Below are 27,642 nucleotides of genomic sequence, written 5' to 3'. Positions count from 1 at the left end.
TGACATAATGCCTGTATGCTCAAACTATGAGGCAGCCACAACAATGGACACCCTTGCACTGATGAGTAATGGTTGAGACTGGGTCAGAGAGGTGTCAATTTAACTTCATGCTAACTGAAGCCACAGATAGTGATGGTCGTACTGTAAGGTGTCCTTGTTATTGTGTCCACCTTCTGCTTTCCTTGTAATTGAATGGACACCTGATGGGGCTGGGTTCAGGTCTTGCAGGAATGGGTACTCATTATCTATTCATGTGAACTTTTTTTTAAACAATTTTCTACTGTACATTTTTACCTATCATCAAAGTGATTTTGTACAAACTTAGTTTTTCTGAAAATAAATAAAAAATGTTCAATGACCTAAAGTGAACATCAGTTTTATTGCCACATTGTTAAATAATATGATTTGAAGCAGCTTCATATAAACTGTCTACATTTACCAAGTAGTCCGCTAAATCACCCCTAACTGTCTGGCAGAGACAGAGCCAATAATTGGACAGAAATTATATCTTCAAAGCTTTTACTCAATATCATTAAATATTCATTACCAGTCCCAGATACCACAAGGGTCCTGCACAAAAGACCTGTACATTTAAAACAAAACCAGTGACAGAAAAGGCCTTAAAAAGAGATGATGGAAGGTGACATATCTGAACATAATGCTATAAAGTTGAAATACCACAGAAAAAGGTACAAGCTATTTCTTTCTCCAATCTCTCTGCGAGTTAATGACAGGCATAAAAAAAATCCATTACAACTATAAATGTTATCAGGTCAGTGAGGGTTGCCTGTGCATCTGAGGCTCCGGGCCTGTAGCCAATAATGGGCCACGGGGACAAATAGGAGCCCAGGATCTGAGTTAACTGTTGCTACAACAGGACATGGCCACAAGGGGCCAATTGGAGAAGGCATGAAAGGCGTTGGTTTGTCCTTCTATTACACGTTTATATAACATCACAGCAATTCATCTGGAAAGAAGTGAGGGAAAATGACATGTTACTTTCCCACTTCTGACATGGGAACAACTAACACAGCTTGAGTAAAGATATTAAAAATGATTAACACCATCAAATCAGTGATTCATGGGATAACTTGTTAAAATTAAAGCGAGAAGATTAGAAAGTGATATGTTGATCGACAGAAAATGACAATCTCATGACAACTAGGCAACTCCATCTGCTACGAAGATCATGTGATATGACTGAAATCTGCCAAACAGCTACTTAAAGTCAAGGATTCTCTGAAATGTGAGGATTTGATGCTTGTCTCTCTTTCATATCACTTTAAAGTGAATAATTGGACAAAAGAAGCAGTTTGAAGTTGTAACGTTGGATTTTGGAAACCTGTAACAGACATTTTACCCTATTTTCTGTCAAATAATGAATAAAAAATAAACATTAATAATTAAAAAATCCTTAGCTGCAACCCTGAAATGAAATATTCTGTATGACAGTTTATAAAAAAAAATGTAAAAGCCTGTTGTATCTCAAATTTTATTTATAGTCACAAACATTAATAATGAAGGCACAACAAAATCATACTAATTGAAGCAACAAACTGCTCTGTGTTTGCACTGTTATGTTGACACCAATCTGGTTTTCAGTTCATATATAAATGTCAGTCTTCAATAAAGTAAAGGTAAGTTAATTTGTCCGTTTGGTGTAAAAAAAGAAAAGGAAAAAAAAGTTACAAAATCTAAATCTTTACACAGAAGCAAGCCCTATTTTTTTTGAAGCCATTGTAAAAATAAGGAATGTCATCACCCAGCTACTGACTAGTTATCCAGGATGCTGTGTCCCAATTCATGAAGATTATGAATCTTGGATTAGAGGCAGATACTGTGTCCTCATAGCTAAAACTCTCTTATTGACAGAATTGAAATATTTAAATAAATGAAATCTCCCTCAGGCACCCCTGAGTGCTAATACATGTTATTATTCTTGAGTAACAATTTTAGATCCCAGTCTATAGTGGAAACCATTGGTATAGGTAAGAGATTAATAGTGATGTAGCAGTGGTGGTTAGGGGGTATTAAAAACACCATAGAGCCTTTTATCAATCTCCAAAGGGGGCCTGTATCAAAACATTAGTTTTGTTTATGGGTGTGCTGGCTTTGTCCTTCACATGGCCTCTAAGGGTGATAAAGTGAGAGTTACACGATCCACCTTAGGCAGAAATAGGAAATGTTGCTGTGAACACCAGCTGTTGCTTAGGTCGACTCGGGCAGCGAGAGGCCTCGGCCTTCCCAAGCGCTGCCAAATAAAGAGACTACTGTGTTATAAGACAGTCCCCCCCCCCGGACACACACACACACACTTTTACTTTTCAAAAAGGTATTAAACTGAACAGGTGGGGAGGATTGCATTGTTTTAGCCATAAAGGGGATGAGAGTTGCCATTTGAAAGAACATTATTTGCACAGCGTTGCAGCATTGTGGTTAATGTAGAATCAACATTTGTCAGCTGCCAGGCTGAAGCTCCGGTGGGTGGATGGGGGGCTAACATGTCAGAGGATTCGCTCCTACCGTTGCAGACACTTCTCCAGCAAATGAATGACGGCTTCCAAGACATCTCAGCCTCACAACTGACAGCACAGATTCCACATTCATCTCCTGCACCTATCTCCGTGGGATCATACGCACGGTGCTACACAAGAGGTGAAGAGCAATTCCATTAGCTGTCAACAGCCGAGATGCCTCGCTAACAAAAACCTGGGGAATATGGGAGAGGAAAAACATGATTGTAACCCCACTGGCACTCAGTGATATTACACACACCGCAGTCACAGTCAAGATTGAACGTTCACACAAAGAAGAAATTTAACATGAGGTACATTTTTCATAAACCATGGGCGTTATCTGTTAACAAACCAAGATGTATAACAAAAGATTTCTGTCAGTCTTTAAACCACATTTCTAATTTCCAAAAATTAGAGAAGAAAGGGATTATTATACCTCAGCCCATAATGGATTTCAGAAAGTCGTAGGAGCTACCCGTCCTCGTACCATCTAAAAAGAGAAATGATGAAATCTAAAGTGAAACATTTATGGTCATTGAAAGTAACAATACCTAATCGTAATTAAGGAAAGTACAAAAGGCAGTAAAATGCTGGGAAGCAAATGCAGAGACAAATTATCTCTTTAAAAATCAATAATGTAGTAAAGGTAAATTAGGTATAAAATGTCATCACGGTGATTAATGTTGTAACCCAACCCTAACTAATATTTGCAGTGGAAAAATACTGATTTTGTTGCCGTTTATACTTCGAAGAAACATGGAAGTATATATTTTTTGCACCCTAAGATGAAATGCAATGACATTCACTAAATCAGAAATCATGTCTGAAAAGATTGCATACTCTGCAACCCACGGTGTCGATCGAAGGCCACCGGCTTCAGTTAGACCAAAACAGCCTAATATACAACTCCCTCCTTTAATTGCAACCGTGTGTTCAATCAGAAAGCATAAAACTCCCGGTGGGTAGGTGGCATCTGTCTGTGAGGGCTCTTAGGATTGATGTGCCAGAGTCTGGGAGCTGCCTGGGCTGGCAGCCCACGACCTGCGACACAGCCCCATCACTTTTATGACATCTTAAGGAATCTTCTTTTTAATACAGCCCATTACTGCTGACATACAAATCTTTCCCAACATGGCCACATCTATGGCCTGATCAATTTTTATACTGCTGAGCCGTCCCCTTTCCCCTCATTTTGTCATCTCAAAATTCACATTATACAGGATTTTCTTATGGGAAAAATGCAATAAAAATACGTCACCAGCCTGAAGATGTGCACCAGTCAGTACTTGGCTGTTATTAAAAAGCTTCAGAGAAAATAAAATTTGTTTCTGTAGTAAGCAGAACTGTTTAAATGTTATTTATTTTTATGTTCCTAAGAAAATATATTGTGAAGTGCAGCATTGATTTAGAACATAACCATGTCTCGATACGGGTTGGAGGGGCTGAATTTATGAATCCTTTGCACAACTCCTTTAATTGAATTTTCCAAATCTCTCACCACACACAAATAATCAATACCTACTGCTGAGGGAAACTTGCCTCAGAATTATTAGGGCCTTTCTTTTTCAATTTTGTAGTCATCAGCACATACAGGCGCGGTGGGTATTTGTAATGCCGGGACTATACCCAAAGGATTTATGCTCGCCCCAAGCCTGATTGCTCACCAAAAGTGACTTCTTTAGAATGCTTACTGAAACTTTTGTTAACCTTAAAGGACGGCCGTAAGCGCTTCTCAACACTGTGCTCTCAGTCTGAGGAAGAAGTGGTTTTAACTATCATAGCGTAAGGTGGAAAAAGGGGATGACAAGGCAGGGAATAGGGGGAAATGGGGAGAGGGAAAAAAACGGAGTGGGAAGAAGACATAAGAGGGGAAGGGAAGTAGGATTGGAGGATTGGCCTTCAAGGTTTAAATGTCCCCATGGATTTACTCAGCTGCCCTGGTGGGGCGGAGGTGCTAGAGGCTCGACTTGGCACCTTGGAAAGGGAGAGCCCAGCATACAAAGTCTGGATACATGGAAAGGGCTCTTCCAAGTGTGCTGCCATGGAGCTTGTGTTTCCAAATTTGCATGATTATAAAAGTGTAGACAATGTGCAAAGAGATATAAAAAGATGTAAATACAGTCAAATATCTGTGGTCTGTTTTCATGCAGGCTTTCCTCACCATTCAGAAATCCCTAAAGAAATGGGACAATTTTTACATCAACCTATAGTCACAAAATTGTAGTAATTAGTCTTAATTAGAAGAGAACAAGCATTCAACAATATCAAAATCTTATGTTATCATCAGTAATATTAGTCTACACGACTTTTTTATGTAACAGTGAACAGCATTTACATCTATTTAAAAACAGCTTTATTCATGTTATAGAATGTCATGCCTGGTCACCTGACATCATCTTGCAGCCTGAAAACATCCTAAGCTGCCTTATTTCATTTGTTTTTGTTTCATTTCAGGAAGCTAAATAAAACTGTGCTAACATCCCCTTACCCTCTCCACCAAACTGCTCAGTTCAGTAAATGAACCAATGACCGCTCATTATAAGCTGACCGACCTCCATCACTAATTTTTCTGAAAAGTGTAGAACAATCCAGTATGAAAAGTTGATTCTGGTTACTTCATTGAGTATTGGGTCTATGAAGGGAAAGCAGTTAATTACAACGACCTACACAATGATCTACACATCAATCACCACTGAAAATCCATATTCAGTATGTATATGTTAGTGCTTCACTGTAGTATTTCAATATACCTATAAAAAAGTAAAGATATACAATAATAACACTGTTGCAAATCTTTTCATTATACTTTGGTTTCTCATAATTTTTATGCAAAATATCGTGATATATAATATTGTATCCCAACAACGAGCCCACACAGTATATGTCCTCATAATGCACTCAGCCAAGAGTTTGTTACGCTCCTCTTCCTTGAATTCAGCACATGGAGCGGAAGCCTTAAGGCCATAGCAGCGAATCTAAACAAACATTTTACACTAGAGGAGGATCATGCTTCACGATACCATCAGCATCATCTGTCTGGATTTCACGCTCAAAGCAGATATAGGACAGAACTCCTCAGCAGCTTTCAATAACAGTTTGTTTACTTAAAATGTGTGTCTCAATGCACATAGAGGGCCAATTCTCTCCCACAGCTATCTGCCTTGACATTGTGAAGTCTGTTGTTGTAAGGAGGTTTATGCAAAACTGATAAATTTCACGGATCCACCATGTGACAAAAATGTGACATTCCTGGGGTGTGGATCCACAATGCATCATGTATGTTCAGCTCCCTTACTGGAACTAATTAAAATAATTTCTAACAACCTTATCGGAAAACAAGCTTGCCTTCTGACAATACCCCCTATTCATTTTCCACAAGTCACCATTGTATGATTGGATCACAAGAATTGCTTTGCTGCAGGCATAATATGTGCCTAAAATAATCAAATTAATTCTTTCCCTAGGAAATCTGCTCATTGACTTGTTTGTGTAGCCATAACAAAATGTTGTTTTTCCTCCAAAGGTCGCAGAGAACACGATTGTCTGAGCAACTCAAACAAGCATCCACTGATGTTGTAAATGTTAAATAGCAAAGAAGATGCAGCAAGAAGCAAATCAAACAGTGAAGTAGTAACAGAGGGGGATGTCCTTGGGAATCAAACAGCCTTGTGACTACATTTATTTTCCTGCTCATCCTGAAATCAACCAAACAATTGGGAATTTTTTTCTTCCTCATAGGCCTTAAATGACCTACATATGAGATCATAATCACAACAGTCTTAAAAAGGAGTCATTCAATAAAGACAAGACAAAAAAGTGGGGATATCAGCCTTCTACTGTGAGTGGAGTAGCTTGGCTCAAAGAAGTATATAACTCGCAGAAAACGTACGGATGGAAATCTGCTATAAAATTCCCAAATAATGAAGCGCTGAAGTTATCAAATAAGCCAAAATGAATGTGACAAAAATTGTTGAATTTCTACTCCTATCTTTAAACACGTATGGCAGGCTTAATCTTCAGTAAATCTTGTGATAGTGTTCAAATAATCAGATCCACTTAGCACATGGCCATGAAGCCCCAGAATGATCATTGAAATAGCATTTAGGCAGGGTTAAGTACTGTAGGTGTGTTATCTTGATGGTGTAAAAGCATGAGAGAAAATGAATGTCTAACACTGATGTCTAAAGTTATTACCAGGAAAAGTACCTTGACTGTGTTTCCTGTTATCTTTATTTCCTTTCAAAGACGACTCCGCTCTGAATGCTGCAAAGACACAAGCCATCACAATTATCTTAAGTGTGAACAAATAAATCTTAACCAGTTAAATCTATTTCACACCCAGTTGAGTGAATAAAAGTAGAGAGAATTCTTATTCAGCCTCAGATTTGATTGTCATTTCTGATATTCACATTCAATAGTGGCTTTGCGTACTTACTCAGCTCTCTATGTCTCTTCAGCTCTGTCTTCAGGTCGGCAGAAGATCCAGTCAGGAAATGTTCTTGTTCACTGCTGCCCTCTGCTGACTAATTAAAATACAGAATCAGGCATTTTATAAAAGGAAAGCACCCCCCTCCCCCCACCCCAGCAACACACAAGAAAAAGGTAGCACACATGATTGGAAATGGAAGAAAAAAAAAACACATAGCCCTGCAAGCAGCCACTCTGAAAGGAAAAGCCATGTCAGAAGTGAATATTCAGTATGTAATAAAACCATCATCTCTCAATCGGAGGATAAGATGGAGACAGAGACATTTCCGCCTATTTTAAAGATTTAAGACCAAAGAAAAAGTCTTTCTCACCAGTATTTCCTCTAGCTTTTTTCTGGCCCTGATGAATGCATCCACCGACTGTTCCAGTTTAGATCGCAGGGAGTCCAATCTGGTCACAGCAAAAGAGTATGGAGAGAAAGTGATACAACCAATGACACCTTCAGAGTTACTCTGGTTATTGTCTGACAGTGTGAATAAATGACTGGCTGTAATACTAAACCTTAATAAATGCCTATATATATAACACCATACTGACTAGTTATGTCTTGTCTATTATAGATCAGTAGTTTGTTTAACTGGGTGATCCTGAACTAAGCATAAAGAAGACACTGAAAACTAGCAATAGAAAGGCAGGTAATTAGAAGAGATGGTTCATATAAGAAGCATAAAAGTGTAAAACTGAGAGAATCTTTTCATGTTTTTACTGAATTTTTGCTTCTTTTTGTTCAAAATCATAATTTTCTTTGGTCTGAAAGGCTGTTTGTAACTAAAATATTAATGATATGATTATTATCTGAAAGACTACTTGTGTAACCACACCAGAGTCCTTTTCCATCTTCGTATTTTTGTTTCTTTACTTATTTAATAAGTTATTGTTTATCAATTATCTTTGTTCATTCTCGTAGTATGTTATTGTATATTTTGTATTTTATTGGTTTGATGGTGGAAGTTGAGTTCCACTTTTGTTCCACTTTTCCTACCATAAATAAAACACTGCAGTACTTCAAGTGACCCTAATATGACATAACCAAGTGAGTGTTATGAATGTACTGTAAACTGAGCTCATGTAACGTATTAGTGACAGCGCTATAAAATTAAAAACTAATGCTTGTCTTGATGGATGGGCCTGACACCAAATGTCTGCCTTGGCTAAGGAAATGGTTCTTGTGTTAAGTGACTCTTATACAACTATTTTTAGTGCTATGTAAATCACTGATAATTTGGCCAATGATGAATCTCCGTCATTCCGTGTCTCCTGTCATTAAATTCTGATATGTCATTATGACCATCAGGAAAGTGTGGCAATTGAAATATGGCAACTCATAAAAGGGAGTTCTGTGTAAGCCTTTGAATCTGTGCTTTTTAGGAGGCTTTGGCTTTTTATGTATTAACAATGAAAAAAAAGTACTTAAAAGCTTACCAATAATTCAACTTGTTGATGAAAACAGTCTAAATGAAAGGAAACTGCAATATCTATTAATTTGGTACTCACTTTTCCAAATCTGTCTGTTGGGTATCCTGTTCACATGTGGTGACTTTGGCCTTGCCTGCTGATTAAAGACAACATCCTTAATAACACAAACAAGAGTAGACACACATGTTGCTGTTGCTTGGTGGTCTAACAAGAACACAGTGTTATTTCCCCACACAAAGATTGTGTAAACAGTATGACTTACATTAAAAGTCATAGTCCTATAGAGGAGGATAAAAACCCAGGTGGTATACTGTAAATGTGGTTGCAAAACTTGCAAGTGTCTATCATTTCAAATAATGGATCTAACAGAAGGACTAAAGGTGACATTAAATCATTTTAATATTAAATCATTCAATAGTCTTTTAATCTGTATTTATGCAATAGAGGGTTACTTAGAACTAATGAACTTTTCCAGCCATGCTCTGCTTTCCTGCCCAGATTATAAACGTCTGCTTAAGGAAGGTTAAAAGTCCTTCTCTATCATTTTTAAGTCACAATTGCTCCATACCTCTTGAGGCTGGTCTTCAGAAATAGAAATAGTCTTAGAGAAAAAAAACTCCTCACTAAAGTGAATTCATAAAAATCAGGAACAATAATTTAGAGATGTAGTCTGCTACAGACTGTGTGCAATTAGTTAAGATACAAATTTCACCCTTGTTTGAAGTGATTTGGGGAGGGACACAATGACAGACATATCTTTGCTATTCTGAATAAATATGTGAATAAAGAGACACTTTTCCTGCTTCTATGTGGTTTTGGGACTAATGACATATGTCAACACACCTGCTTGAGAATTTGAAGTTGCAGTTGCAGTCAAAGGTGCGTTGGCTTTTGATAGTTTTGGTATTTTGGAAGCTGGATGCTGTTCAGGACAAAGAGGACACAACATATGATTGAAACAAGGTCTATGATAACATGAAACATCATTCAACCATTTGAGAGTCCAGGGAAAGATGAATAGAAACCACAGGCAGACAAAGACCAACACTTTAAACCCAAATGTGAAAATAATATGTTAGCTATGATTGGTAAATACATTGTGTGTTTTCTTTTAACACCTTACGAACATGTTGGAAATAAGTGCTTTCATTTTATATGTGAGTATTTGTTAATTCACAAATATATAAAATCTCATGAAAAAATGTCAGTACATACAGTTTAAGGACAATTTATTTAGCCTACTTACATTGTCAGCATTTTCCATGTCCTGAGCTCTTTTGGTCCTTTGAAAAAAAAAAAAAAAAAATCAGTATCAAAGCATTGTCTTGTTCAGTAAGAAATTATACAAGTTAGAGACCTAAGCAATTCCTGGTTACTTGAATCCTCATTTTCTACAATAGCAAACAAACCCAATACAAGAACTACAATATATGTGTTTTTAAAAAAAGGCCATATATGATGAATCTGCATCAGTAGCCTCATTACATTTGCTTAATGCGAGTTCATGAGAGGGACACACCGCATTTCCTACTTCAATTTTGGGTGGGGGAAATATCAATTGCACCAACATGATTGTGAATGATTTTCTGGGAATAACGTAGTAACACCGCAACAGATTAAAATGTGACGAGGGTATAATATACTATCTAATGAGCAAACCAACAACCCTGCAGTTGCTAAAACAGTAAAACAACATTATTGACGTGTAGACACAGATTGTGTAACATTAGACAATATATACTGTCCTATATAATGTTAACAGCATTGAACTTACAGCATTTGAAACACACATTTTATATAACAGATGAATTCTTGAAGTAAAATCAATATTACAACAAATTAAAGACATTGTTAATAACACTCACGTCATCTTCGACTTATTTAAAATCTGCTTCAGAAGTTTGTTTACACTTTATGAAACTAGCGCCTTTGCTACACTTAAAAAGCTCGTGTACAACATGACCTGTTGCTTATGTATAGTTCCGGCGGTCCCCCTTTTTTGTTGTTGCAAAAAATAAAAATAAACTCGAAATACGCAAAATACATTTTGAATCCAAAGAATAAATCCTTATTAAAATTAATAAAACATGGGATTGTTTTTATCAGTATTTTTTTTTTTTTTTTTTTTACACAGGTCAGAGTTTTCTTTTAACAGCAACGTTTGTTTCTACCGTGTCGTTTTCCGTGAACACCGGTGCGTTTTTTTGTTTCCCTAGCAACAGGCAGCCGATAGCAACAGGCAGCCGATAGCAACGGTGTTTGACAAATCACCATTGGAGTGAAGTTAGTGTCCATAAAATGTATCCTGTATGCTTTCAGAGGTAAAATGTTTGAATTAAGCCTAGGTTAGCTGCCGTATCTGGCTGTCATCTGGTTTCTAGGCTAGACTGAGCTAAGCTAGCGTTAGCCAGACTGATATTTTGACAGCTATCTTCTTCCAATGATGTCTTTTCAAGAGTCACCTCGGGCTGCTGCCGACGAAGAGGAGGCTTTCTACATGCAGTGCAGAGCAGCATACCTTGCTGTGTTCAGATCTAGTTTGACAAATATCGCTTCGAGACAGCAGTTATGTCGTGGTAAGCTAAACATGTAACTATTAGTGCTCTATTCAGCTTGCTTACGTTTGCCAATTTAAAGATATATTTCATTTGCACGTAATTAATATAACATGACAGTGCACGATGACTCATTGGACACCAGAAACGATTATATTACTGTGATACAGAAGTGAAAGTCTTAGAGTTATATAACATTCAGCTGGATTTATTATCGAAAATATGTATAGTACCAGTCAAAAGTTTGGACTCACCTTCCCATATATCAATCCATTGTACTGGTCATTAATTCATAGTTTGTGCACCATTTTACAAAATATATCAGCTGATGACATCAAGTTATGATACTGACTTTTGTGTCCAGAAAACATTTTTGAGAGGACAATGTGGATTTTTGAGGGTAAATTTCCCTTTTAAACTCTGAAACCTTGCTGACCTGCTGTCTTTACAAAATAAAGCTGTGCAGCTAAATCATGAATCAAACTTACAAGTTTAGTGCTGATCCAAAAGTTTCCAAAAAATACCAAATAAGTCTGAATTAATTTGGTTGAAACCTCATAGCTTTCTAACCTCATAGCTGCTTAAGGGGAAAAGGGGAAAGAGGTGCACGTTTCATGGTTATTTTTTGTGGTACATATGTTATAATTTGTGTCTCATTGTGAGGGATTACATTTTTGAATGATGTTCATGAGATTTAAAAGTCTGTCAGAAAAGCTGCCATAAAAAAGAAAGTATAAACAAACAACCACCTGCCTTTTTTACTTATTGATTCAATTCATTTCCCATTTGTCTCATGTAGTTCTCCAGCAGGCTGGTAGAAATCCATCCAACACCATTCTCAATAAATACTGGACGCCAAGAACATCTAAACTGAACTTTGATGACTTCTGTGAGATTCTCAAGTGTGAGAAGAAAACCGAGGAAAATGAGCTGATGAGAACCTTCAAAAAGATGGACGTGAACGGTGACGGCTTCATCACACATAGTGAGCTGGAGAAAGCCCTTAGCACTGTGAGTAACTCAAAGCATTTTGCATTAGACACATTTGCTACCAATAGGCCACAATTTGATTAAACTTTTATTTTTCATTCGTGTATTCCATGAGAAGGATTTTTGGTTATAATTGTTTATCTTGAAGGTTTGTTTCTGGTGTTTCCACGACAAAAACAGTAATTTTCAATCTTACAGAGAGGAGAGAAAATGACCACAGAGGAGATGAATGCCATTTTCACATTAGCTGACATCAACGAGGATGGCAAATTTGACTATTCAAAAGTAAGTATGGACAAATATGAGGTGTCTTCTTTTCATACTGCTTCTATCACCACTTTGCCATTTGATTAAAGGCAAGGAATTTCTACATTTTCTCACAAATTGCTACAACTTGAAGATTAGTATTTTAGATTGGTTGACCGATATATCGGTCGGGCTCTATTACTATCACCACTTTGCCTTTTGGTCAAAGGCAAGGAATTTCTAAATTTTTTACTTGCTACAATGTATTAGTATTTTATGAACCAGAGATAATTCAGCAAAGTACATCATAAAAATGTCTTTCCCTTCATCTCCTTTATCAGTATGTTGTACTTAAAAAAAGAAGTAATATTTATGATAAAAGATTAGAAGTGTCAGAGAAAACACAATTGTAGGTAAACAACATTTTAGCTCTCTCCCATAATTTGCTCTAAACTGTCTTCTTCATCCATTGCCTCAAAACAAAGCTCGTGTATCACCCCCTTATTACTGGTTTCCTTTTGCTGTCAGTTCTGCAGATTGCTTGTGTCTACAGTGGAGCAGTGTCAAATAGCTGCTTTGGAGAGGCTTGAGGCTGATGCCAAGCTAAAGAGACAGAACTTTGGCAGCCAGTCATACAGCCCTCCAAAACCCTCCGTGTCATTGGCATCATCAGCAGCTCAAGCAGCATCTCAACCTCAGCCTCCAGAAACAGCACGGGCAGAATCAGACACTACACTCAAGAAAGGTACAACATGTGGCAACCCAGAATTTTGTAACATAAAGTACCCTACCCCAGAGTGTATGCTTTATAATGTTTTGAACTAGAAGTTGCAGTCTGTGGTGTCAGTTCAACGGGTATACTTCAAATTCTCATCTTTAGATGCACTGCCGTACACACCGATTGCCCCAATACGCCTCAGCGATTAGTTTTGATGAATAAATAATAGCTCTGTTATTGATCGATTTTTCACTCCGCCCGTGACAAATCACCTCATTAAGACAGTCCATACATCATAATAGCCACACAATTAGAGCAGCTTGTTTGGAGGGAGGAGATTATAAAGCGCTGTGATTTGGGTAATCATTTTTGCCATTTAGAGATTGACAGAAGCTCTATCTGCACTGATGAAAAATGCTGCCTTTCAACTCTGGATTCGGAAAGAGAAAGGGAGAGTTCCTGCCAAAAAAGATACATTTTCATGGTTTGGAGAAGCAAGTAAGGCCTGGCTGGCATCAATTGCTTCTTCGGCCTTCTATCACCTGAGATAATGAGCCAACAGAGTTCTTTTCCCCTATAAAATACAGCATCTTCAACTTGTTAGAACTAGCATGTTGAGGGAAGGAAGAGAACAACAGAGATCCTGGATGAGCGAGCCTGGGACAGACCCACTATGGGAAGATAGATGGGGTTGATTTAAGTGGTCAGTCCATGTTCATGTTATTGATTTGGAGGATTCCACCACTTCTCACTGGGGAGATGATGAGGGATTAGACGGTGGTCTAGAGGAGGGCCCAGTCGACCGCCACTGCAAAAACAAATGAGCTCCCAGATAGTAGTCGGGGATTATCACATTATTGTGCCTCGCCCAAGTATTGATTTATACCTGTTACATTTTAACAAGGCGCTGACATGAGATGCTACATGATTGCACATGTGGAATGGGTTATTCTTAGAGCTCAAAAACAGTTTTGACTGTTCATTTGGACCCACATTTGTCTGTATACTCTAAGAAATACATTTTAGCAGTTTGCAGCATGGGTAATTTTGGCCCATTTTCCATATGGTGCCAAATAATTGATGAGATACGCCTTAATAATATATTTGGGGCTTTGAGTCTAGTATTTATTTGTTAGACCAATAGATGAACTGTCATTGTGTTTCAGTGATAATTGGTCGATTAAGTTTGAACCGCCAGTGTTGAAAAAATATTGACATTCAATATAAATCCACATTGGAGCTTTTGTTAGGTCACGTTCGAGTGCATCTTTGTCCACATTCTCACAAAACAGCTACAATTTGATCCTTTAGATTAAAATACTGTCATCAATACAAAATAGATCCACAGCAAATACCATGACAGTGGGTCTATTTGTTTCTCTGCTTGGGTAATTTGCTTGTAAGCCTATCACATTACTTCGCACCTTGATTTCCTGGACTTGGAAACAATCAGACCCCTCATTAGTGAATTGATATTTTCTGGCTTCAATTAGTGTTTGCTGAAAACATGCTGTTATGCCATTTGTAATTTAAAATGCCTCCATAATTAATTAAAAGGTGGCTGAACTTGAGATCACACTTTCTCAGAACCCAAATGCAAAGTAGCCACTTTCACTTGAACTGGAGAACGGACTTCTGAGAGAGAAGACAGATTACAGTGTCAATTATGTTGTGCACCTCATCTCTCTTTTAAAAGTGTGTCTACTGTTTTCAGAGGGGAGGGTAGTACTTAGTATTTCAGCCAGTTTGTTTTGGTGTGACAATGTTACAATTTTTTATGTATTTATAATAATGTTATAACATGTGCATTAAGCATAGGTTTGTATGGGCTAGCATCTGTCTGTGAGAGATTTTATATTATATTTTTATGTGTCTGGTGTGTTTGTACATTTCAGATAGCCGATCATCTTCTCGCCCCTCTTCCGCTCGCAGTAGACGGTCGTCCCTGTCAAACTCGATCACTATGACATCGAGCAGCACTAAGACCAACAAAACACCAGAACCTTCTGGTTTACAGGTAACCCCCCTCTATAGTCATAATGATTAATCTGTAACCTGTTATTTTTTCCATAAGTTAACAATGGTTTAGTCTATGTGATGTCAAAAACATAGAGACGGATGGCCATTACATGTTCATAGAGCCCAAGATGACGTCATATGAATGGCTTGTTCATTTTATCTATTTTTTCTGTCACCCAAGAAAGAACCAATTTGAAAACCACTTTCTCATATTTAACAAAGTATTAATATAACCACAGTTGAAAAATCATAAAATCACCTTTTAGCAGCCAGTGTCTTCATGTCCATTAGTGTTTATAAATGGCATTTGATGGCAGAAAGCTTTTTATTACAGCAATTTATAGTAATAAACAAACCAATGATTTACAGTATGTGTTAATTATCTTCTATAGACAATTTCTAATATTATGAATATGAAAGATTTATTTTTGATACTGTCACTGACAAAACCTTTAAATTGTAGTGTGTGAGACTCCATAATAACAAGGATCTCGCAAACCTATTTGCTCCCCAGTGTCACTGTCTCCCTCCGCTTTTGATGGGCGAATTTAGCCCAGGTAGGATAGATATACGCTGTATTGATTCCACACATTTTGTTTATACTCTTTTTGGCTTAACATCGTCTGGTTTGCTTTACAGCAAGGAAAAAAGTAAATAAATATAAATAAAAAAAACAGCCCCTTAGTCCAACTCTCAGCTCCAAGCACCATGTTGAGATTGGAAAGCGCCAGACATCATCGAGGTGAAAGAATGTGTGTCTAGAGATTACCTCTGAGGGAACTTCTGCTCGCTATATTGGCTTCTATATTGCCACAGGCTAATAATTGGGAGCTGGTGGGTGGGAGGGTAGCGCTATGAATGTGTGTATCGTGTGTGTTTCTGCGTGTGCCTTGCAGGATGCAGAAGTGTCTTTATGCATAAAAACCTGAGCAGTAGGGGTTTATTTTTTATTGGGTAGCATTATAAGAATGATAAGATAAAGTAAAGGTTGTAGTTTGATGTGTGTGTCTGTGTGTGTCTGTGTGTCTGTGTGTGTGTGTGTGTGTGTGTGTGTGTGTGTGTGTGTGTGTGTGTGTGTGTGTGTGTGTGTGTGTGTGCGTGTGTGCGTGTGTGCGCGTGTGTGCGTGCGTGCGCATGCTTGTATGGCTATCGTAGTGAGAACCAATTTCCAGTTTTATACCTGAGAAGTGAGGACATTTTGGTCGATCCTGACACACCTTTAAAGGGCTGTTTGAGGCTTCACACTTGGTTTTAGGGTGAAGATTAGAATTGGGTTTAGGTTCAGTTTAGGGTAAAGTTTCGGGTCAGGCATTTAGTTGTGATGGTGTTACAACCCAGCTTGCTAGGGGAAAGGGAAGCAACATAAAACCAGATGTTAAGGTTGAAAATAAAAATGTCTTATTCGCCAAAGTTAGACCAAATTAGAATAATACAAAACGGAGGAAGACAATTAACAAAAAGGGACAAATTTTTGGTGGATGCTGCTCAAATCAATAAGGTTAGGGGCTAGGGAATACTTTATGTCAATTATGTCCTCACTTAGATAGCTATACTAATGTGTGTGTGTGTGTTTGGGGTTGGTTTGGTGTCTTGCGATACTCTTTGTAGCAGTAAATCAGACCAGGGGCCAGAGCAAGGTGACAGCATCTATATTAGTCTGCAGGCTGACCCTCTCTCTGCGGGGGCATTGATCCTGATGTCTTTAAGCAGTGGACGGGTGCCCGTGGCAATTTCCCTCATTTAATATTGTCTGGACAAACCACTGAAGTGTTATGGTTTGATCTTTTATGCCTCTCACAGCCCAAGATAAATACTCTGAGAAAATGGCTTTTCTCTAAAGGAGTGAACTGCTCCGTCTTTATGGTACTTTCTTTGTTTAACTTGGTGATTTATTTGTCAACTAAAAGGATATATAGCCTATTCCAGACTCGTTTGGCCCTCGGTGTCCTCTTACCGCATGTATGTATCAACTGTGTTTTCATTTAATGTGTCTCCGATGAGTGGAATGAAAACTATCTTGTTTTGCCGTACCCGTGTTAATTTCAAATTATTACCTTATTTCAGTTGTGCTACCAGACAAAGGAACAACAGTATTTCAAAATGAGAGAAATATTAGGATTCATAAATATTGCCCAAGTAGCCTCTTGATAGTTTTGAATGACTGCCGGCCCAAGATTGAAAAGGCTGTATTTATCAAAGTTAAATGGACTCCAATTTGCCGTATCAGATCCTAGATGGAGATTTGCCTCAGCCTTCAGTAGAAATGTAGTGTAACACTTCTGCCCTCCTCTGGATCAGCGTGAGTATAACAACTATTTACGTGCTGCTGAGCTCACATAAACACTGTAATAATAATAATGAATATGCCCCCCTGAAGGTTGCAGTGGTAATTATCACAATGGCAGTTTCTGTTAATCAAATGAGCGACCTCACTGCTATGATTGACTGCTTAATTTACTTTTTTCATGCCAAAATATAACTTCCCCTGTCACAAGATCAATCCTCCTTTTAAGAAGAACTGCAAATTAGTTTTGGTTTCTGTTGAATGAATAAATGCATTTTGTTGTCAAGCAGCAAAACTGTTTGTTAGGATTTTTTCGGGATCTAAACAGAGACCATAGATAACAAAATATACCAGGATACACATAGAAAGATGTGCTGTATATACAATATTATTTTTATTAATGTGCTGGGCCTGTCAGTTATAAAGATTTGTTATTCTTTTGTTTACAGGAGTGGCATCATAACTACATGAAGGGATGTTTCTTTCTGGAAGATGATGGGAGTATCAGCTCACTGCAGTACCAGCTCCACCTGCCCCAGACAACCAGCATCTATCTAACCATTCAACCACTCAGCCTCAGCCACAGACCTGGTACTACTGCCATTGTTTTATATTACACAGCAAATCAACAATTCATATTAATAGTCAGAAATGTAGTCAGTATTGTTTACTCCAGGTAGGTTTTCTTTCTGCTTGCTAGTTTCCCCACTCCTTGTTGAACATTGTTGTTTTTAGTGTCATACAGTAGAGTTGCATAGATTTTTTTTTGTATAATTGTCAAGTAAAGTATTGCTCTAGTAATTTTGACATTATGAATGATTTAAAAAATGACAGCATAGGGGACTGACTTCCTTCGCTGACCTCTGCACTGTATTCAGTCAGGTTTTGTATTAAGTAGATATTTTAGTAGATATTTTACAGTAGATATTTTACAGTAGATATTTTGATAATAAATAGATTGTGGTCTATCACAGTGGAAGAATAACAGCTTGCAATAATATTTAAAGGACTAATTTAGATGGTAGAATGTCATTCCTCGTTATATGCTTTAATAAAAATCAAACAGGAAACGTATAGAATCAACATCATCTTAATGAAGTCCAGGCAAAGTTAAGCTTGTTAGTTAAGTTGCACTTCAATTCATATTAACCTGTAAAGTGAAATATTTGAAGAAATATTTTGGCCAAAATCATTACACAAGCCAGAATTCATGAGCTTAATTTTGATTCTGTCAAAAAACGCTGTTGTGTATTTGTTATGTAAAATGATATACTGTATAGTAAAGTTTATGGTACTTAACAGCCATATAAACATATATTAAAGGTATTACATTGTAAATGTATATGAAATTACATAATGGCCACAATCATGTAACACAATACAAATACATATATTCCTTTAAGTAATCTTGGGGGTTTTTTCTGTTAATTTCTAATGCTTAATGCCGATTCATATGTTATGTTTTTTTAGATAAACCTTCCTCCTGGACGACAGTGGACACATCTCTTTTTGTCATGTCAGCTGGTGAAACCAAAGAGGACTCAATGTTTGTGTGTTTCACAGAGTCGAAAGACAAAGAAGTATGTTTGTGCTGTCTTATGTTCTATGTAATTTTTAATTAAATTCTAAATCATTAATTTAATTTTTCCATCAATTATTAACCCCCTGTATCCTCGAATGCCACATGAAAATGACTGTAGGTCCGTTGACATAGATTCCAAAAGTAGAAGCCATTTCTGATATAATGAAATTGATATGATGCTTGTTTTGACAACAGCAAAACACAAAATATCTGTAAAAACCTTGAAAGCATTCTTAAGTGATTGCACTGACTTACTCAGCGGCATTAAAATGAAAACAAACAAACTGAACATATGACTGGATACACGAAGCTTGGGCTGTTCTATTTCTTACAACTTTTATTTTTGTTGTGCTGTTTTTAAAACATGTTCAGCTCAAAACGATGTAACTTTATCAGATATATCTTCTTTTATTAACTGTTCTTTGTGAAGACTTTAAACACGTGATGGTGTGGCATTCTAGCCTACAGGAAAAACTTGTGAAAAAATGTACTGTGTTTTTAAATTCCTTTCCTCTTTTATTTCCACAGAGGTATGTTTGGAAAGGAGAACTGAATGCTGGGACTTACTACCTGCTTCCCTTCTCCAGTGGCTGCAGACTGAGGAAAAGGAGCAGAAAGAGCCTTTCTAATAAACCTATAGAGCTCGTCTACAAGACTGACACTGGAGAACTAGACCTCACCAGGGAGCTCAGGTGTGTGTGTGTGTGTGTGTGTGTTTTTTTATATACTGTGTGTGTGTGTGTGTGTGTGTGTGTGTGTGTGTGTGTGTGTGTGTGTGTGTGTGTGTGTGTGTGTGTGTGTGTGTGTGTGTGTGTTTTTTATATACTGTGTGTGTGTGTTTGCCTTTCCATCATCACTGGTATATAACGCACCGCAAAACTCCTAATTTATCCACTGCATGTACATTTTTTTTACCTTTACCTATTCGCATCAGCTTCGGTTAGTGACCAAAAACTTCAGTCTCTACATCAATGTATGAGATAATGCATACAATGTGTACTTACAACATGTCTGTCTTTCAACATACATGTCATTTAAAAAATAGCCTGGAAACAGACATACTGTAACATAATCTGTGCTTTGAAGCACATCTGCATCCTTGCCCAATAAAACTGGATAAAAGTCGGAGCTGCTTTGCACAGATAGATAGTAGAGCTGCAACGATTAGTTAATTAATCAATTTAGTTGATCGACATAATGTTAATTGGCAATTTTGGTATTATTGAAATCTGCAACCTCACAGCTAGATGCCTCTAAATCCTACACACTGCACCTTTAAATCCTGTATGATATTTTTGTGTGTTGCTTCATGTTTGCCACAGGGAGGTGCTGTCTGACATCTTTGAGGTGATAGACATGGATGGGAATGGTTTGCTCAGTCTGGAGGAGTACAACTTCTTTGAGCTGAGGACAAGTGGAGAAAAATGTGACAAGGATTCCTGGGCTGTCTGCAAAGGTACAGCGCATAAAATATGTTTTCACAAAATTGACATGAAATGGATTGGGTTGAGCGGCCTATTGCAGTTCTGATTGCTGTTTTTTTTCAATTTGGCTACAGAGAACTTTGATATGAGAAAGAACCAGCTGACAAGGCAGGGCTTCATGGAGCTGAACCTGATGGAGGCCACAGAGAAAGACGGAGATCCTGCTGACCTGTGGGTCACCCTAGAAGCAATGGGCTACAACCGGATGCTTGAGCTAGTGGAGGTAGGTTTCTACATCTGATTTCACTCAAAACAATCAAATATACACACAAAGCTTTCGGTTTTGGTGTGATATAATGTTATATAGTCTGAATATGCCACAATTAAAAGCTTACACTTTAAATGTAAATGCACTTTAACAAAACACATCCAAACTTTCAATACACACCTCTACTGTACTAACTAACTGTATGAACTCATGTTTGTCCACCTCCATCAGGCTTGTCCATTCCAGATAGATATACACTGTGAAGGCACTCAGCCATCAATCCAGCCGCTCAGTATGGACTCAGGGCCCAAGCTTCTGAACCAGGCCCTTCAGAAGTCCATCACAGCTAGGACAGGGGCCAAATCACTGAGAGGACACGACAGCGTCTTTATCTACACCTACCGAGGAGAACACAGGATTTCCTCCGTCATAGCCAACAAGGTACACAATAAAGTTTGTCACGGAGTGATTGTCCGACAGTTTAGATAACTGAGATGTCTATAATCTGGCTTGGGGAAATACAGTCTCATAGATCATGATGTTATACAGTATAGTGAAGTTACCTGCACAGTTTAACAACATTGCAAAGGAGAGGCATGTAAAAGTTCCTGCTTCAGTGTGATTAAATTAAATTATCATGCATCCTCATCACCACTAGGGGGATGATAGTCCAACTCTGAATGAGTGAATACTGTTTCTAAGTTACTTTGCAGCAAACCAGTGAACAAACTGACAGAATGACAAATTATTATTGTTAGTATTATGAATGCTAAGTGGTACTAATCACAGCACAGAGCATCTATTGTATAGAGAGTATTTCTGTATCTTTTGCTAGACTTCTGTTAAACACTCAACTCCTACAGTCTATGGCAGCTAGAGACCATTCACCTTCTCATGTAATTGATATGCAGTGGTTGTATCCATTCTCACAGCAACATGAGCTACTCTGAAAGAATGGCCCGGCGACTGAAAGGAACCACTGAACAGGGGAAATGTTTTAGGTCATTAGCAAGTAATTACCCAGTGATCATGAAAGTATTTATGTAGATATGTCAGTTATTTTGTGTTATATTTATGTTTAGTCTTTCATTTAAACTTTAGTGAAACTAGCAGCTTTGGAAAGTACATGTCTTAAATGTAGCAGTCTTGTAAACCATGTATATCCACAGTATCTACAGTTGTGTCCAAACAGCAATAGCTACATAGAGAGGTACTGTAGTTTTCCTGACATTTACCCATGGTAGATTACATAGTTTTATGTGTAAAAAGACTAGAATGGAAGAAAGAGTTTCATTAATTAATACATCTGTCAGATTGTTTAACTATTGTAACCAATTTCTACATATATATATATATATATATATATATATATATATACTGTACATATACTACATATTCCCTGATTTCAGTGAAGAAAACTGACCAGTGCAGTGATCAATAACTTTTGTGTTGCAGTCCAACCAGAAAGTGACGGTCCATGTGAACAATGAGCAGAACAGGAACTGCAGCAGCAGTAGAGGCATGAGTGTGTTTGCTGTAGAGGTGCCAGCCAGGACTAAGATGGTATGAAAGCTGTCTCTGTTATTTTAACAATCAACAGATCATAATCATCTTGATATTGTAATTGTTTCTATTGAACTACATTCAAATTTACAAGTAAATTCATTTTAGTTAAATAGTGACAAGATGATTGATATGATTAATGGAGTGATTATGTGTTATTTTGGATACTAATACAAAAATATGTGCTGCCCACCAGGTGTGCCAACACGCCCTGCCCATCAATGAGAAACAGGATTGGACCTACAACTGTGTGGAGACTAGTCTGCCCTGCACGTAAAGCTGCACTCCCATAGAAGATCACAGCTCTTCTAGTAAAACAGAATAGCTACTAGTGAGCTCAATTTATTATTTAACCAACAGTTTCACACACGGTACACAAAGAATAGAAAATGTTTTATATCCATATGAAAACTGTAGTTATAGGATATGTGTGATAAGTGCAATTGCAACCCAGTTATATGAACGTTTAACAAGAACAATGCCTTATTATTTTAACTTAAAACTTAGCTGTGTGTTTGGTATCAACATTTGGAGCTGAGACGCTCTGCCCTCTTACAGCCAGCAGCTTCCTCAGCCCTACTTACAGGAATCTGACAACATCACCCAGCTGCTGTCTCAGAGGCTCCAAACATTAAAGACATCAACCATGAGTGGCAGCAAGAGGTGATTACACAAGGTAGAGTTGATAATGGTGACAGTTGTTACTGCTTTCATGTTACTGTTGTGCTTGTTTCCTATATTGTTTCTGCTATTTGAAGAAATCTAAATGTGAATTTTGTGGTACTAATTTAAATTAGTTTACAATAGAATGTAATTTACCATATTAATAATCCTTAACAAATTGTATATTTTCAATGTAAATAGGCTTTATCATAGTTTTTACTGGTAGTTTCATAATAGTTTATATATCACAATTTCGGTTTCCAACAATGTCTTAAAATCACAGTTAAATGAAAACCTATTTTACTTTGTTATCTATTTTTTTAATGTCAAAATATCATGTGACATGTCATCATAAACAAACTGGATTTTTAAAAATGTTTTTATATACAATATTTTGTGTGAACATGTAAATAAAAAATTTCAACCAAGATTTTTATCACATATTTTCATTAATTGATATATTTTTTATTTAAACTTTCACTTAGGTGATAAGCAAGGGTTACAATGTCACATTAAGTTTGATGGTTACACAGATCATGGGGAACCTGGATCTTTTTTTAGCTTTCCTCAAAACAGAAAATGTTTCTGATGAACTCAAACAACGGTGGATTGTAGTCAAAGTGTTTTAGTATCTCGGTCAGTAGGTCTCAAACTTTTGAAGTCCAGGATCCCTAAACTGATATAAATTCGACCACAGACCCCCGCATTATAAGATTTTGTCCCAGGGTGACCCATCTGATAAGATTTTTGCTTTTAGATATTTAACTAGTACAGTGCCCATTCAAAATGTGTCTGATCAGAATGGGTCATTACTTATTATTTCTCAAGAACTGCACATGTATGTATCAAGGAAGGGAGGTATTAATAAATACAGATAAGAGTGAGACTAAACTGAACCGTAGAAGCAGTTTACGGCCTTCCCTTGTTTGATTCTGTTACAAATGTGCCTTCACTCCTATTGGCTAGTTTCACTGCCTCTGTTTTTTTTTTCCTGTGTGCGCTTGTTCTCATCTCTTGGTCTGTTTAACTGAGTGGGTCATGTGTTTTTTGTCCCCCCTCAGTAAGTCAGATCTCAGAAGCCCCGCTCCACTGTGATGTAACAGTGTTTATATCAAACAGCCTCTGCTGCACTCAGACACAGAGTTGAGCAGCTCGCTGTTTGCTTGTTTATTCAAAGTTTATTAATATTAAACATGCCATGTGTCGTAATTGCACCAAATTTGACACTGCACATCCTTGGGTCCCCAGCAATACAACCACCAAGTGTGAAGTGGATCTGATGAATGATTCTCAAGAAATGTGAAAGACACACTTACGGACAGACAGACAGGGAATTCCTTGCTTTGTAGTTAGGTTACAGAAAGTGCATAAAACCCATGACCAAAATAGTACATTCAGTCATTGTGTTATTTATGTATGCAATTATAGTGAAAATAAACTATTCCCCTTCTTGCCTGGGCTGCCCTCAAGGACCCCCTGGGGATCCCTAGACCCCACTTAGAGAACCACTGATCTAGGGTTATGAATAACAGTCATTTGTCAGTATGTCAGTACTTTCTTGCTGGATATGTGAGGAAAGGAGGACCCAAAAAAGGGTGTAACAGTTAGCTATGAACCATTATGTTGACATTTTGAAGTTTAAAGGCTGTGTGAGATGTAATGCAGACGTGCTGAAAATGTGTACTGGATATACCTTTATACATTGAGATCAAGGATTGTTCTTTAGTTCTTGTACTTTGATTTTGTTTCAGGCTGCATGAAATATGTGTTTCTCTGTTGTTATTGGTCACCACACTCCATACTGATAATACAGTGTATGGTTGCCTTTGGATATAGGAATATTCAGTTGGCAATGAAACACATTCCTCTGCATTGCACTCAGGTCTAAACTTTATTTGCCCTTGGCCTTTCCAGCTGAGTACAGTCTTAACCTCCTATTTATATCTCTCAGGCCATTATTTGCCCTTTGACTTTCTCTGGTGAAACAGTAGAGCAGGTTAACTAAATGTCACATGGCATGTGAGATGTATTTAATGTCCTGAGCCCCTGTCTACTCTTCCTTTCCCAACACAGAGGGTTAGTAACACCCGAGTGCTCAGGGCTGTTGAGCTTCAGTGTTCGGTGGGTCAATTTGAATATTGTGAGACTTTCAGTACTGTATTATAATTTAAAATGTATTATGTAACGTTTTATAAATAACTTTCTTAACTTTGATGTGGATTTGTTTTGGACATTTTAATTCCCTTAATGGTTTGAAAGTCTTTCTTAAGGTTTAAAAATGAATATAAAATGTGTCTGTATATCAAGAATGGTAGAAAAGGGAATAGGAGAATATAATTGAGGCAGAGTAAAACTTCATTCTACTCTATATTTTTCCTGCTCTTAAGAACTTGAGAGACACAATATACAGATATATGAAGAAATCCCTCCCTCGACCACACACAAACACACACACACCCAACTGTTTGTGATGACAGGTCTGACGTTCAACTTTGTTCTGCTTATGATCAAACACACTGTTATGCAACAGGCAAACAAGCAGTGGCCTGAATGACTGTTTCACAACATTCTCTCTGTGATATTCACTGATCACTGAAGAAGAATCGTGTATACCAACATCTTTCTGTGAGTATATTTGTAAGGATAAAGTTACATTTAAATCATTTAAACATGGAATGATTGCAAGATTAGTGATCTTATTCACTTTTTATTCATATTTTTCTACCGGTTGGAAAGGTTTGGACCACAAACCTTGCAGTCATGGACTTGTGTACATGGGAAGTGACCTCCAAGGTACAAAAGTCTGCTCAAGCGTGGAAAAATGTGAAGCTCCATTAAACCTTTTCATAATTAGAAGATCCTGTTTTTTCACCTACATGTTTAGACGTAGGTTAGACTGCTGTGTCAGTTATCCCTAAACATTGTAAGAGTGGTGCCATGCTCAAGGCAACTTCAGCAGGGTAGTTGTATGCTGCCACAGTGTGAATGTGGGATATATATAAAACATATGCTTGCAACTCTGCATTTTTTGATGTTGTTGTTTGATGATGTCTGCAGGGCTAAAGTCAGATAGATATGCTATCTATAAATATTACAAATTATTATCTCTCTCTAGATTAATGCCACTTCTTTACTATTAATATACTGATATTGATTATAAAGTATGTTGGCTACAAAATAAAGGCAAGGAATGTCAGATAACAGAAAAAATACCTGAAGAAAAAGGCTGTACTTGTGCATTTGCAATCCACTTGTAATTGCTTTTCTTAATGTGATAATGTCCAATTTGTGTCTGAATCATCTAGGCATCTGTCTGTGCTTCAACTTTATATGTTTATTCTTGTACACAGGTCTCTCTTGGAAAGAAAATCCCAATCTCAATGAGACTACCTGATCATCAAATAAAGGATTACATAAATAGATCAGGGGGCCAAATATTTTTGCTGCAGGGCTGGATTTGACCCACTGGCTGCTATTTGCCTGCCACTGTCTTATCTTATCTCTGTATATGCTATCTATAAATACTGCAAACAAGTAATCTATTTATTTGTTATATTATACCCAAGAATGACTTAACCATTAAAGGAAACTAGAATATACATTTCTTGAAGAAAGTGCATGGATGAATGGCAGCTGCCACTACAGTCTGCTGCTCTAGCAAGGTGGGTTTACAGACCCAAGTTACCTCTACTATGTAATCTGATTACTTGCTCTGTACTCAATTCCAACCAACATTAAGATTAGCTAGTTAGTAAGTTAGGAAGAACCTTAAAGAATAGAGCTTAGATTTAAAGCTAGGGTAGGCAATTTATTTTAGAAGCATTTTTTGTTATATTTCTTGAAATTCTCGTTACATACTAGCAATCAATAAATCAAATGCTCTGACAATGAAAAAGAAAAAAAATCTGGAATCTGTTCCTGTCCTAAGCATGTAATTAGTGTGTAATTTGGTCTGCATGAAATGATTGGATGGCCAACTTGCCTATAAAGTGTGTGCAAATGCCCGTGCTTGTCTCGTGGGAGGGGCTTAGGACACAGAGGAGAGGGGGAAGAGTTGCAGGAGGTGGGCTGTGATATATTCTCCAGATGACTGCCTATCCCAGCTTTAATGAAATTATATATACCATTAAAAGAGCTTTTTTTTGGATTTGATCAGATGGCATGGTACCAAATCATTATCATGACAGAAGTAAGGGCATATTGCACAACTCACATTGATTGAAAATATAATGCATTTTACCTGCACTATTAAGCCAAGCAAAAAGAACCCACCTTATAATTTGCTGGATGAGGATGGGTGAAAAATATTTCTCTACTGTCCACGTAGACATGTGCCAACTTAACTGTTGTATAGAGCTGCTGCCAGCTGCTCTCCTCTCTCTTTCCCTCCCCTCATTTAGTGACCCACTAATGTTCTCTTCATTTTCTCATGAATAGATAATGGAAAAAAATCTAGTCTCCTCATGTGCATGTAATACAATTAAGACATTTTCAAACAATGTCAAATGGAGGGAGCAGAGAGATTTCAGTCAGTCTCTTCAGTGAGAAGGCAAAGACAGCATCGGTGACCTCTCCATTTTAGTGACAATTAATAAAACCTTCATATGGAATTTTCTCACTGCCATTTGGAACAACAATCACGGAGACCCTATACCCCTAAAAAAATGTGAGAATTTTGGGATGAAAAGACAATTGTCAAGATAGGAAACAAGAAAGACCAATTAAAAATCAAACACTACAGCACTCTCTGGTTTTATTGAGAGAAAAAAAGTTTTACCTGTGAGGAAGCTTTGCCAGAGTGTCGAGGAAGGTGATAAGAGAAAGGCTCAAAGACTTGTTGAATGACTAAGATGTTTAAGTAAGTAACTCCAAAAAATTGAAAGTTGAAAGCAAATCAATCTTACTTTAAC

At 37.4% G+C, this 27,642-nt stretch overlaps 1 protein-coding gene and 1 long non-coding RNA gene across 2 annotated transcripts; one reads left to right on the top strand and one right to left on the bottom strand.

The window, feature by feature from the left end:
- Positions 1-2,499: 2,499 nt before the first annotated feature.
- On the bottom strand, positions 2,500-9,339 carry LOC133985183 (uncharacterized). The gene is made up of 7 exons (XR_009925442.1): positions 9,264-9,339; positions 8,499-8,553; positions 7,316-7,394; positions 6,952-7,039; positions 6,723-6,779; positions 2,953-3,006; positions 2,500-2,709 (listed from the first exon to the last, which is right to left on the bottom strand). It is a non-coding gene; the product is annotated as an uncharacterized LOC133985183 (long non-coding RNA).
- Positions 9,340-10,669: 1,330 nt separating this feature from the next.
- Positions 10,670-23,009, top strand: efcab7 (EF-hand calcium binding domain 7). Its single transcript, XM_062424404.1, has 13 exons — positions 10,670-10,996; positions 11,775-11,986; positions 12,164-12,250; positions 12,740-12,956; positions 14,825-14,946; positions 17,682-17,823; positions 18,703-18,812; positions 19,343-19,506; positions 20,137-20,270; positions 20,373-20,521; positions 20,738-20,947; positions 21,962-22,069; positions 22,266-23,009. Exons 1-13 carry the CDS (start codon positions 10,861-10,863, stop codon positions 22,344-22,346), a joined length of 1,872 nt encoding a protein of 623 aa, XP_062280388.1. The 5' UTR covers positions 10,670-10,860; the 3' UTR covers positions 22,347-23,009.
- Positions 23,010-27,642: the final 4,633 nt, after the last annotated feature.

This window comes from Scomber scombrus, chromosome 8 (assembly GCF_963691925.1).
Source record: "Scomber scombrus chromosome 8, fScoSco1.1, whole genome shotgun sequence".
In the NCBI taxonomy this organism is placed as follows: Eukaryota; Metazoa; Chordata; class Actinopteri; order Scombriformes; family Scombridae; genus Scomber; species Scomber scombrus.
This window is presented reverse-complemented; position numbering and strand designations above follow the sequence as displayed.

Coding starts and splice junctions, on each gene's coding strand:
- efcab7 (XM_062424404.1), top strand. CDS start 10,861: ATGATGTCTTTTCAAGAGTCACCTCGGGCTGCTGCCGACGAAGAGGAG. Junction 10,997..11,774: donor GAGACAGCAGTTATGTCGTG/GTAAGCTAAACA, acceptor TGTCTCATGTAG/TTCTCCAGCAGGCTGGTAGA. Junction 11,987..12,163: donor TGGAGAAAGCCCTTAGCACT/GTGAGTAACTCA, acceptor TCAATCTTACAG/AGAGGAGAGAAAATGACCAC.